At 62.5% G+C, this 10,812-nt stretch overlaps 5 protein-coding genes across 5 annotated transcripts in view, besides 6 other annotated features; all 5 read right to left on the bottom strand.

The window, feature by feature from the left end:
• Positions 1 to 1,692, bottom strand: part of Tco025E_00638 (uncharacterized protein) — a gene marked incomplete at both ends in the record, with an annotated part of 3,141 nt that extends 1,449 nt beyond the window's left edge. The window contains one exon of the mRNA XM_029367578.1: positions 1 to 1,692. This exon is cut by the window's left edge and continues 1,449 nt beyond it. Within this exon, the coding sequence (XP_029232346.1) occupies positions 1 to 1,692 (1,692 nt within the window).
• A 169-nt stretch (positions 1,693 to 1,861) lies between these two features.
• Positions 1,862 to 1,885: a microsatellite.
• Positions 1,886 to 2,253: 368 nt separating this feature from the next.
• Positions 2,254 to 2,293: a sequence feature (A-rich).
• Positions 2,294 to 2,338: 45 nt separating this feature from the next.
• Positions 2,339 to 2,387: a microsatellite.
• Positions 2,388 to 2,450: 63 nt separating this feature from the next.
• Positions 2,451 to 4,586, bottom strand: Tco025E_00639 (putative ATP-binding cassette protein subfamily B, member 3; the record flags this gene model as incomplete). Its single annotated transcript, XM_029367579.1, has 1 exon — positions 2,451 to 4,586. One exon carries the CDS (start codon positions 4,584 to 4,586, stop codon positions 2,451 to 2,453), a length of 2,136 nt encoding a protein of 711 aa, XP_029232347.1.
• A 387-nt stretch (positions 4,587 to 4,973) lies between these two features.
• Tco025E_00640 (uncharacterized protein) lies at positions 4,974 to 6,326 on the bottom strand (the record flags this gene model as incomplete). Its single annotated transcript, XM_029367580.1, has 1 exon — positions 4,974 to 6,326. One exon carries the CDS (start codon positions 6,324 to 6,326, stop codon positions 4,974 to 4,976), a length of 1,353 nt encoding a protein of 450 aa, XP_029232348.1.
• A 526-nt stretch (positions 6,327 to 6,852) lies between these two features.
• Tco025E_00641 (uncharacterized protein) lies at positions 6,853 to 7,206 on the bottom strand (the record flags this gene model as incomplete). The annotated part of the gene is made up of 1 exon (XM_029367581.1): positions 6,853 to 7,206. The coding sequence occupies one exon, from the start codon at positions 7,204 to 7,206 to the stop codon at positions 6,853 to 6,855; it is 354 nt and encodes a 117-aa protein (XP_029232349.1).
• Positions 7,207 to 7,288: 82 nt separating this feature from the next.
• Positions 7,289 to 7,313: a microsatellite.
• A 268-nt stretch (positions 7,314 to 7,581) lies between these two features.
• Positions 7,582 to 7,607: a microsatellite.
• A 25-nt stretch (positions 7,608 to 7,632) lies between these two features.
• On the bottom strand, positions 7,633 to 10,179 carry Tco025E_00642 (uncharacterized protein; the record flags this gene model as incomplete). Its single annotated transcript, XM_029367582.1, has 1 exon — positions 7,633 to 10,179. The coding sequence occupies one exon, from the start codon at positions 10,177 to 10,179 to the stop codon at positions 7,633 to 7,635; it is 2,547 nt and encodes an 848-aa protein (XP_029232350.1).
• A 599-nt stretch (positions 10,180 to 10,778) lies between these two features.
• Positions 10,779 to 10,809: a microsatellite.
• The last annotated feature ends 3 nt before the right edge of the window (positions 10,810 to 10,812 follow it).

Here is a 10,812-nt window from a genome sequence, read left to right on the forward strand (position 1 = left end):
AGCCTGAAACCCCAGCGACTCCGCAGCCCGCAGAAAAGGGCTCGTCAGCGTGAGGCAGGCGCTGCGGTGAACGTCAATGCCAAAGTACTGGACGGCAAACGTGAGAATCCGGAAAAACCTGTGGGACGCGGATGCGTCATCGGAAGTCATCCTCGGCGCAGCGGCTGCGACCGACGACAGCGACGGCGGCAACACGAGTTCCTGCCGGGAGGCATTGTGGGTCCCCAGCGCACTCACGCCAAAGACGGGGAGGAGCAGCGCGTTTTGGCTCCATGGCACTCGCACCCACGACAGCAGCACACTCGCCAGTTGGCTGTCGTCGTCAACAATAACAACAACCGTGCGCGGCGGGTGCGGGCGGCCGAGGGATGACCACGACACAAGCAGCTCCCGTATGGATGCATCATCGCCCAGGGAGGACGCACGGGAGTCGCCCGCGCATTCAAGAAGCAGACAAGAGCGGCCTTGCGAGGCCTCATGCGCGGCGTCCTCCTCCGTGTCCCGTGCCACCGCAGGCAGGCATCTCCGCCAAAGCGGCTCGTTCTCATCATCGTCAGCCCGTGCAGCACTGCCATTCACCTCCTCCGTCGTCGCGTGCACGTATTTTTTCCAAATCAATTCATTCTCATCTTCATCGCCGTCGCCGTTCCCTTCTTCCTCCTCGTCGTGCTCAAACACAAGCGGCCGAGCAGGACTCGTGTGGCGCCCGTCACTCCCACTGCCCACTCCCGGCGGGTGCTCACGCGCGTGCCTCCTGCACGAGGTCCAGAGGAACTCCGCCAAGCCATTGAGGTCCGTCTCCACGGGCGCGTGTTGCACGGCCCCCGCCTCCGGCCTCGCCCTTTCGGCCTCCTGACGCAGCCTCGGCACGGCAGCGGGGTCCACCAGCAGCGTCACCCGCGGGGCTGACAGCGTAGAGGCGGAAGTGACGGCAAGGTCCCACCACGCATCCCGGACCTCGTGTGGCACTGCGGAATCGTTGGTGTCAAGGACGCCTGTGAAGTCCACCCAAAAGGTCGCCGGCGGCGCACTTGGAGAGAGCGACTGTGCGGCGTCAATCACCTGCGCGGCGCGGCGCTGCACCGCCGCGCGATCCACGGCCCAACGCCACTCCTTTGCCAGCTGCACGTACACCACGGAGAGCCCCCGGCCACCGTCTGGTCCCTCCACCTTGACATCCGCGAAGAGCAGCACCGCCCCAACCCCGTCGCGCCCTCCCGTTTCCGCCGCCGCCTCGCCGTTGCCGGTGTGGCCGTGGGTTGCGGGGCACCGCGGCGCCGGGGACGACTGCAGTTGCCTCAGGAAGTCCGTCCGCGAGACGAGGAAGCGCAAGACGGAGCCGCTGAAGCAGGCATCGCCGTCAACGCCTGCAAGTCCCGCGTCACCGCCAGGTGGCCCGTCGACAAACACAATCACCACGCCGTGAAAGGCCTCGTCTGCTCCCGCCCCCGCGTTTACCTCGCCGCCGCCGCCGCCGGGGGCCTGCCAGAGCCTCTCCGGGTCAAAGGCCGCGTACGCCGCCGTCCCCCCTTTCGCCGCCGCCGCAGCAGCCGTCCAGCCCCCGCTGTCGGCCGCCTCTTTGGTGTCCAGCAGCCGCATGAGGTCGACGGTGAGTGCGCGGCGGTGGCTGTCGGGCGTGGAGCGCGACTTGTGCGAGGGCGAGGAGGCTGCGGAACCGCCGGCGGGCTGCATGCCCTCCCTCTCCCCTGCTCCTTCCCTTCACGACGTGCTTCGCCGCGGCGTCCACGCGCGCGACAGCGGCAAGAGCGGGTGGAAAAAAAGGGGGGGGGGGAAGGGACAAAAGATACACATCCGCAGAAGAAGCAAAGGGAAAAGGTGCAGGCAAAGCAGGAGAGGAAGACACGCACACACGCGCGCACGCACGGGAGGAGGAAATGAAGCACAAATAAAGTGCACACACACGCAGGCAAACAAAAAAATTAGTCGACCAACCGACAGAGAACGAGAGAAAAGGAGAAAAAAAAACGCGATTGCCACTTCGCAAGCGTCATCGCTCGTCGTTTATTCCTCCCCCCTCCCCCCACACGAGGGAAAATAAACGCACTTGCCCTCCTCCCCCTTCCCCGCACGGCGCAACCCCGAATTCGGGCAAAGTGGGTGATGTGTGTGCGCCCGTGTGTAATTGGCCGCCGCCGACGAAACGCCGTTAGGGCCCGAGGGAAATCCCTTCCCGTAAGTGCATCCAAGCAAAGGCGTGCGAATTAAGGGACATCCCCCGTTTAACGAAAGTAAAAATAGGAAAAAGGAAAAGGGGGAAAAACAACAACGATAACAGCCGGTCCTTATCCGGACCGCTTTCAGGCCTCTACACTTCCCGCTTCTCTTCTTCCTCCTCTTCTTCCTCTTCTTCCTCCTCTTCCTCCTCCGGCCGTGCGGCATGCAGCTGCTGCGACCACAGGTCCCTGTACAGGTCGCATGTTTCCAAAAGTTCATCGTGCCTGCCACTCCCCGCCAGACCTCCCTTGCCGTCCAGGACGAAAAATCCTGTCGGCGTCCTTGACAGTAGTGAGGCGGTGCGCGACGAGGATTATGGTGCGCCCCTTCCCGCCTCGCTCCCGCAGCCGCTGCATCACACGCATCTCCGTCGCAGTGTCTAAGGCCGAGGTGGCCTCATCCGCCAGCAGTATCGGCGGGTCGTCGAGAACAACGCGCGCAATGGCGACACGCTGCTTTTCTCCTCCAGAGAGCTTCAGCCCACGTTCCCCCACGCAGGTTTCGTACTGCTGACTCATACTCATGATGCTATCATGGATGCTCGCCACACGCGCCGCCTCCTCCACCTCCGTGTCCGTCGCGTTTAGGCGGCCGTAGCGGATGTTGTACCGCACCGTTTCGTTAAAGAGCACTGTGTCCTGCGGAATAACCCCAATGGCCCTGCGAAGGCTACTCACCTGCAGCTCCGTCATCGGCTGGCCGTCGATGAGAATCGCGCCGGCGGTGGGGTCATAGAAGCGGTAGAGTAGCCGGAAGATGGTGCTTTTGCCGCTGCCCGAGGGCCCAACGAAGGCCACAGTGCTGCCGCCCGGGATGGTGAGGGAAAGGTTATGCAGGATGCCCCGTCCCGCCCCATGTTCGTCGAAGCGAAAGCACACGTCCCGTAACTCAATGGTCCCAGCGGTAAGTTTCAGTGGGCGCGCGTCTGGCTTCTCCTTCACGGCGCTCTCAATGTCAAGCAAGGCGATCATGGCCTGCATGTTCTGCGTTGAGGACTGTACCTCGCGGTAGATCATGCCGAGAAAACTAAGCGGGGTGTACAGCTGCATCAGCAGCGCGTCCACGAGCACCATGTCTCCCACCGTCATCGCACCGGCCACCACCCCGCAGGTTGAAAGGTACAGGCACGTCAGGGCCGCAAGCACAAAGATAGCCTGCTGACCAAAATTCAGCACCGCCATGGATTGATCCAGCCGAGCAAGGTCACGGTTTGTCTTCATCGTCTCGCGGCGAAGCCGCTCCTCCTCGTAGTCCTCCCGACCAAAGTACTTCACCGTCTCGTAGTTGAGCAGTGAATCCACCGTGAGTCCGCCAACGCGGCTATCACCCTTGTTGTAGCGTTCACGGTATACGGCGCGCCAGTTGGAGACGGCGTACGTCCACCCAATGTACGCAAATACAGCCGACAACGCCGTCAGAATAAAACTAAGGCCCGCGCTAGTTTGCAGTGCGGTGCAAACAAGCACCACCTCAAACGCGGTGGGAACAATCAGAAACAGCAGGGCGTAGGCAAGGGCCCAGAACGCACGGCTACCACGATCGAGGTCTTTACTTAAAACCCCTGTTTCACGGCTAAGGTGAAAGTGCAAATCCAGCGAATGCAGCTTGCGGAACATCTCCATGGCGATTGTGGTGGAGGCGTGGCTGCCGACCGGGGCAAAAAGCGCAGTTTTGAGTTCCTCGGTCAACGAACTCGTCAGTCGGGTGACGCCGTAGGCGGCGACCATCCCAAAGACGCCAAGCTGCCATGGGCCAAGAACGGCCACGGCCTCCGCAACATTGTGGCCGGGTGCGAGGGCGTCCACAACCATCTTGAACCAAAACGGCACAGCCACCTTGAGCATCTTTGCCGTGATGACGCACATCACGCTGGCAACCACCAGCGCCCGGTACTTTGGCTGCCCGGGTGGCCACAAGTGCCGCATGACGTGCGTCACCACGCGGTACACAGGGATCTTCTGCAGGGCCTCCTCTGTGACAATAGAGCCTCCCGCCGCCGCCGTCCGCGCCTTCACCGCGGTTTTGTGGGCCTTCGGGCGCTGCGGCTTTTGCGGCGGCTGCGCGGCTTCCGCGGCCTTCTCCGGCTGGCCTTCCCCTTTGGGCGCCCTTGCGCACCCCGCCGCCGCGGCCCCGACCCCCTTCGACGGCTCCAGCCAAAGGCGGGTCGTGCGGTGAATCAGGCGCTTGCACGTCCACAACGACGGCGACGCGGCGGCCATCGGACGCGGGCGGTAGTCGCCGAGCGCAGTCGCGGTCGCCGCGGCGGCGGCGCCCACCCGGCGCCCACCCCACTCCCCGGCGCCCCTTCGCCAGCGCACTAGCCCCAGCGTGGAGGGGGCACCGCGCCACATAAGCGGTAGCAGAGTCAAGCAAATGAGGCAACCTCGGAACCCCGGCACGACGACAAGAAAAAAGACAAGGCACGAAGAATTGGAGAAAAAGAAAGAAAAAGTAATGGAGGAGGGGCGGCGGGGCGACGGCAGCGCACGGCAAGGATGGTGGAGATATACGAGAGGAAGTAAGAAAAAAAAAAAGACAGGGTCGTCAGCTGCAATAAGAGGAGAAAGGGAAGCCGCTGCAGAAGGTGGAACGTTCACAGAGAGAGGCAGAAGAAGACAGCAAGAGGGAGGCCAAGCGTGCTGAATCCGCATGCAGCGACCCACCGACACAGACTCGCACACGCGCACGCACACACGCTCTCAACAACTGCGAGGCACAAAACACATACCCCCACTCACTCACCCGCTGGGACTTGGGTGAGTCAACTGCGTGAAGGTCGTTTCCCGCCTGGCGAAACGTCGCCGGGGGATGCGGAAGAGGGCAGGGACGGACGGCATCTCCTCCACTGTTTCTCCGCAGGCCAGGCGCTGGCAACATGCCTCCAAGAAATCCAATTCGTAGCGGGTGAGGGAGGCGGTGGTGTACCAGACGCCGGCTCCCGTGCGCGGGCCAACGGCGCCGTCGCCATCCACGTAGATGGCGCGGAAGAATCCGGCGCGTATCAAGTGGGGCGCCAAGGCATCCGCCCCGCCGAGGATCAACGTGCCATCACGCGTCAACTCCAGGGAGAGGGACGAGCCTGGAAAGCTCCGCACGAGGGTCCAGTCCTCCCTCTCCAAGCCACATTCAGCGCAGCCCTCCACCTCGCCCCCCTCGCTCTTGAGCAGCGTCCTGGTGCAGCGAGGGCAGTGCGCCACCCAGTGGCGGGCCTGGCTAGGCAAAACCCGGGCCATCGATGCAGGCTCCAAGTAATGTACGACGCAAACCTCCTCCTCCTCCTCCTCGTTGTGCGTCGGAGAAAAACAAGTCGTGGAGAAGCCCAGGGAAGAAGGATCCGGGGCTTCCTCCGAGTGTCGCTCCCGTTTGACATGGGCGAGTCTAACATCTGACGCTATTGGGGCTGGGGATGCAGACCCGGTGGAAGACGTTAGAGACACAATGTCGCCGGCTTCATTTGGCGCCTGTGTCGGTTCTATTATCTCTGTCACTTGCTGCCTCTTTTGCTCGCGTGAAGCATCACCGCTGCGATAGCTTCCGTCGGGGTCCAGCACAAGCATATGCGTCCCCGGAGGCATCTGTGACAGGACGTACAGCTGCCAGCAGTCCATCTCCAGCGTCGAGGCCGCCACGCGCCTCTCACACACGGGGCACGGCGCCCTCGGGTCGCGCATGGAGCGATACTTGTCGAGCAGCGCGATCCACGACTCCAAGTCGCAGCACTGAAGATGCTGGCAATCTCTGCTTCGCACCGGGTACCGCAGTGCCACGCGGGAATAAGGGCAGATGAGGGAAATTTCTATCGTCGAGACCTCCACCTCATCTCCGCCTGGCTGCCCAAAGGCCATTTCCCACGCCCGCCGGCGATGCGCCTGGCGGAGCTTACTGCTGGCAGCTTTACTTACCTTTACCTCGTCAAGGATGCGTTGCCGCACATCCAGCAGCGTCTGCGAGACCAACTTGTTGGGCTTCGGCGCCTTGTCGCCCTCCCCACAACACGCCTGGGCGTGCGCCCCGTCACGAGCTGCGCTGAAAAGGCCTGCCCACGAGCCCGACGCCCTTCCGGCTCCCCGCGTCGCTGGGCGCGAAGGCATCTGCAAAAGCAAAAAAAAAAAAAACTTTGTCGCTTCTCGTTCGTAAGGCAAGAGTCCCCCCCACCCCACCCCCCCTACAGGCCGTTTTTTTTTTTCTTGGCCTACTATTGTATAACTCCTCCTCGTCGCCTCTATGACTTTCGTCCCTTTTTTATTTATTTCTCTCTCCAGCCTGTTTTGCTTTCAGGCCCCGTTCAGCCCCCCTCCCCGGGCCGCCGCCGCTGCCGAAGGCGAGGGGGCCAGCAGCCACGCGCACAGAGAGAGTAGGGCCCCTCTAAGACACGGGCCTGCGAAGCAAAAAGAAGGAAGAGAAGAACTCATCGTGTCGCGGCACACCGCCAATAGCACAGAGAAGAACCAAAAGGAAGAGAGAGGGAGGGAGGAGCGGCCCCACCCGGCCGATCCGCGGGGCACGGTGGCTCACGAGGCCCCAGTGGCTGCGGGCCCCACCGTGCGCCGCTGGAAGGAGGAGAAGGGGGATATTCCACGCGGTGAGGCACCCGGCAGTGCCCCGCCGCCCCGGGCCTCAGTCGTCGCGCAGGACGTACGCCCACCTGCCCCGCTGCACACCGTAGACGAGGAGGGAGAGACACCAGGCGTAGTAGACCCCAACCAACGGGGTGGGCCGCAGCAGCGCCTTTGTGCGGAGGCCGTGAAGCACAAACTGCATGGAGGCGCAAGTCGCAGCAATAGACACGTACGCGTTGGAAAGCGTGGCGTCAAACGGGTAGGCGTAGGCGGCCCCAGCGGCCAGTGTGGTGTTGAACGCCCCCGTGAAGAGCATCATGCGGCGCCGCGTCGAGTACCACGCGTAAATCGACCCGGCCGCATTCGCCACGGAAAAGAAGGATGCATGATACACAAACGGGATGAAGTACATCGCCGGTAACCCCCACCCGCCGCCGGGCTGTGTGCTGAGCAGAAAGCAGCAACGCCGGCGTCGCGCCTCTGTCGGACCTAAATCTTTCTTTCTTTCTTTTTTTTTTCACGCTATAGTGACCGAGCAACCACGACGCGATACGAAGAAGCGCGCAGACGTTCGGAGAGCACACACACACAAAGAAAAAAAAAAAACGTTGTAAATAGCCGTGATGACTCACGGATGCAAGGAGCGTACTTGTGCTCCGCGTGTGCCTTCGCCCCCCGCGCGGGCCCGCGAGGGAGGAAGCACCCCCCACCCGCACGCACACCGGCATCCCTGGCGTCGCAGCCCCGCAGTTGGCACACACGCAAGCGTACACACTCACATATATACGACGGAGGGAGGGAGGGAAGGGGGGAAGAAAAAGGAAGCAACTCCTCCGCCTCACTTGGATAGGCACGCCCCGAACACGGCAAGGAAGACGGAGAGTGAAAGTCGTTGCCGCCACGACGGTGCCGTCAGACTACAGGCAGGCGAGCCGTCGCCCCGAGAACCTCCGTCCGAATCTCTGCCCTTCTCTGCCTCAAGCGCAGAAGGGGAGTAGGACTCTAGAAACAGCGGGGACTGACTGGGGCTTGCGACAAACACCTCGTCTTCGGCCTCCGTCGCACCCCCAGACACGGACCGGCCTCGTTTCCCTCGCAGCAACGACGGGCTACCCGGTGTCCCGCAGCCAGGCCGCGTGGGCGTGGCAAACGAATCGCGAGGGACGGACGCCGACTCGCCAGGAGGCACGCCGGGAAGTACGCCCTGTGAAGTCTCCAGCAGTGGGGCCACCGCGTCGTAGCAGGCAGAGGCCTGACCAAAGACAAGGTTCGGCCTCCGTGCCTGCGTCAGAAGAACGTTGTAAGCAAGCAGCGCGATGCGTGCAAGAAACGGCTCCGCGCCGTAGCGCCACGTCGTCTCCAACACAAGCCGCGTGGCAAAGCGGAAGTAGGGGGACAACGACTGTATTTCGTCACGACGCAGATTTCGTGCCAGGATGGGTGCATCACGGCGTGCGGTGGACGATTTTCGCCTTGCCCCGTTCGGCCACGACCGCCCGTTGCGGGCTCTGCTGCACGTGAGCACCGGCACGTCGAACGCCTGCGGCACCAGGCACTCCGTCAGCCACGTGAACCACCGCCCCACGCACCGGCCATTCGCCTCCGCGTGTTGCTTGAGGCGCAGGAGCTCCACAAGAAGAGGCAGCAGAGGGGCCGCGCCGTCCCGCTGCCCCGTCGCACGCCCCCGACCGCGCTCGCCGAGGGTGTCGTCGAGGGCCTCCACCACCACCCCGTAGAGGACGGCACTGTAACTGGCAATTTGGCAAACGCACTCCATCAACTGGTCCTGCAGCGGACGCAGACTAGAAAACTGCGTACCGCCCTCAAGCAGGGCGGAGAGGCGCAGCAAGCAGGCGCAGATGGCCCGAACATCTTCGAGTTGAGAGGCCCACGCCGTGGCACGCACAACCCCCCTCACGGGCGTCGCGCAAGTCGAGTCCCGGGCCAAATTGGGCGCCGTCAGACACTCGAGGATGTCCATGCAATAACTCAGGCGACGCAGCGGTGAGTCCTGCGCGCCCGTCAGCGGCTTCTTATCCAGGTGGGCTCGCTTGAGTTCCGGTTGCGAGAAAGAGGCGGCTTCGCCTGTCTTTCGCGAAGGCGAGCGCGACGTCGTGGGCGAGGAGGGAGTCCCGTCCCCAGTCTTCATGAGACTCACGGAGTCCGCCAGCGCCCCCGTCAGCTCGCTGCGAAGCGTCCGCAGCAGTCCCTCGCCGGTCATCCGGTCAAGCACGCGAGCCCGCAGCTTCGGCTCCGCAAACACCGACATGCTCACAAAGGCCGCCAAACTGCGCAGCGGCAGCCCCTTCGTCATGGCGCCAAACCCGTTTCGACTAGACATCATCTCCGTCATCAGCCTACGCTTTTTCTCGTGCAGCACCTCGGCGATACCATCGTACTTTGCTGAGCATACGGTGGGCGGCAACGCCGCATCCAACAAAAACTCCAGAAGATAACACTCCCGCAGGGCAAGCAAAAGCGGCAGCGTCACTGAGAAGGATTGCCAGTGTGACATGAGTCCACTCAGCTCCGCATCAACGTCGCGCCAGCCCTTATCAGAGCACGAGGACTCTAATTTTCGGCTCTCCGCACCCACAAAGCAGAGTAACCGCAGGAGTGTCACATTTGACGTCACCATCGTGCGCAGCGAGGGTGACTCGTTGACATACACCAACAGTGACTCCATGCACCTGCCCATAAGCTGGACCAGGCTCTTGGGCGGGCTGTACGCTGGAACACGAAACGACGATGAAGAAGCAAAGCTAGGACGTCGCTCCGTCGGCAAGAAGGAGGCGTTGTTGCCGCGGGTGCCCAAGTCACGCGTGGAGGTTGCCATTGAGCGGGAGGAGCCAACAGGGTCCGTAAGTGTTGTGCTCGGGAGGTGACGCGTGTCCCGCCAAGTCAGGGCGTATCCGTCGCAGAGAAGCCTCAAGGCATCCAATGCCGCCTTCTTGTTCCGCGGAATGGCCTTCGCATCCAAGTTCCGCACCGCCGCGAGAAACTCGCGGGAGGTTAGCTGCGTCTCCCTGTCCACGGCCATACTCCTCGAGGGCGCGGCGCCGTCAAGAGGGGAGGAGGACGCAGCGCCCCCGATGCCTGCGCTCGTTTTCGCAGTGCGCCGTCCACCGGGCGCCTCCGCCCCCAGACTCCACGGGGCGTCGTCCTGTTCGCCCTCGGCATCCCGCTCGCGCGGCGAGTGCGTCGGCGATCCGCCTGGTGAAGGATACGCCATGAGGATAATGTCCTCCTCGGTGAACGCCGGCTGGGCAGCCGCCAGCCTGGCATGCAGCTGCCGCAGCGCACACAGCAGGCGGTGGTCCTCGCCGCTTTGCTCCTCCGCGTCCGCGGGGCTCGCCTTCGCCGTGCCTTCCCCCACCTCGAGCATGCGCCCCTCTCTCCTGCTGCCTCCTACACCTTCCTTGTCTTTGCTCTTGCTCCGGCGGGGACGAGGAGTTGGTGGGGGCCGCCACTGCCTCGCCTGCTCCCCTCCCTGCCAGAAACGCGGGTCCCGCCCACGCCACGCCCACCAAAACACGGGGCCTCCCCTGCGAAAGCAGAAAAAAAAAGACGGAGAGCAGCAGCGACCCTGCCAAGAACACACAGAGAAAGGCACACAACGTCCCACCAGCGCAACACCTTGCCGTTGTCTTCACGCACGCACACACACGTGCCAACCTTTCCTTGCGCCGACAGCCTGACCGGCCGCATCAGAGAGAAGCAAAGCACGTGCAATGTTGTTTTTTGCTCCTCCTTTAGGGCTGCATACTTGGGCGGGAGCAATGGATAAAAAACAACAGGGAAGAGCAAGGGTGTTTGCGGGGCGAAGGAAAAAAAAAAAGAAGGGAAACGCCACAACGGAAGTAATATAAGAAGAAAAAAAAGACACACACACACAGAGAAAAAAAAGGAGGAAATGTTTCTCATCTGCCCCCGCAATTGTCAGTTGAATTTCTGCTCGTTGATTTAACGTCTGTTTGCAGCTTTTGTGTGTGTGTGTGTGTGTGTGTGTGTGTGTCGT

The sequence above is a fragment of the Trypanosoma conorhini genome, assembly GCF_003719485.1.
Source record: "Trypanosoma conorhini strain 025E chromosome Unknown Tco_14.4_contig_00015, whole genome shotgun sequence".
In the NCBI taxonomy this organism is placed as follows: domain Eukaryota; phylum Euglenozoa; class Kinetoplastea; order Trypanosomatida; family Trypanosomatidae; genus Trypanosoma; species Trypanosoma conorhini.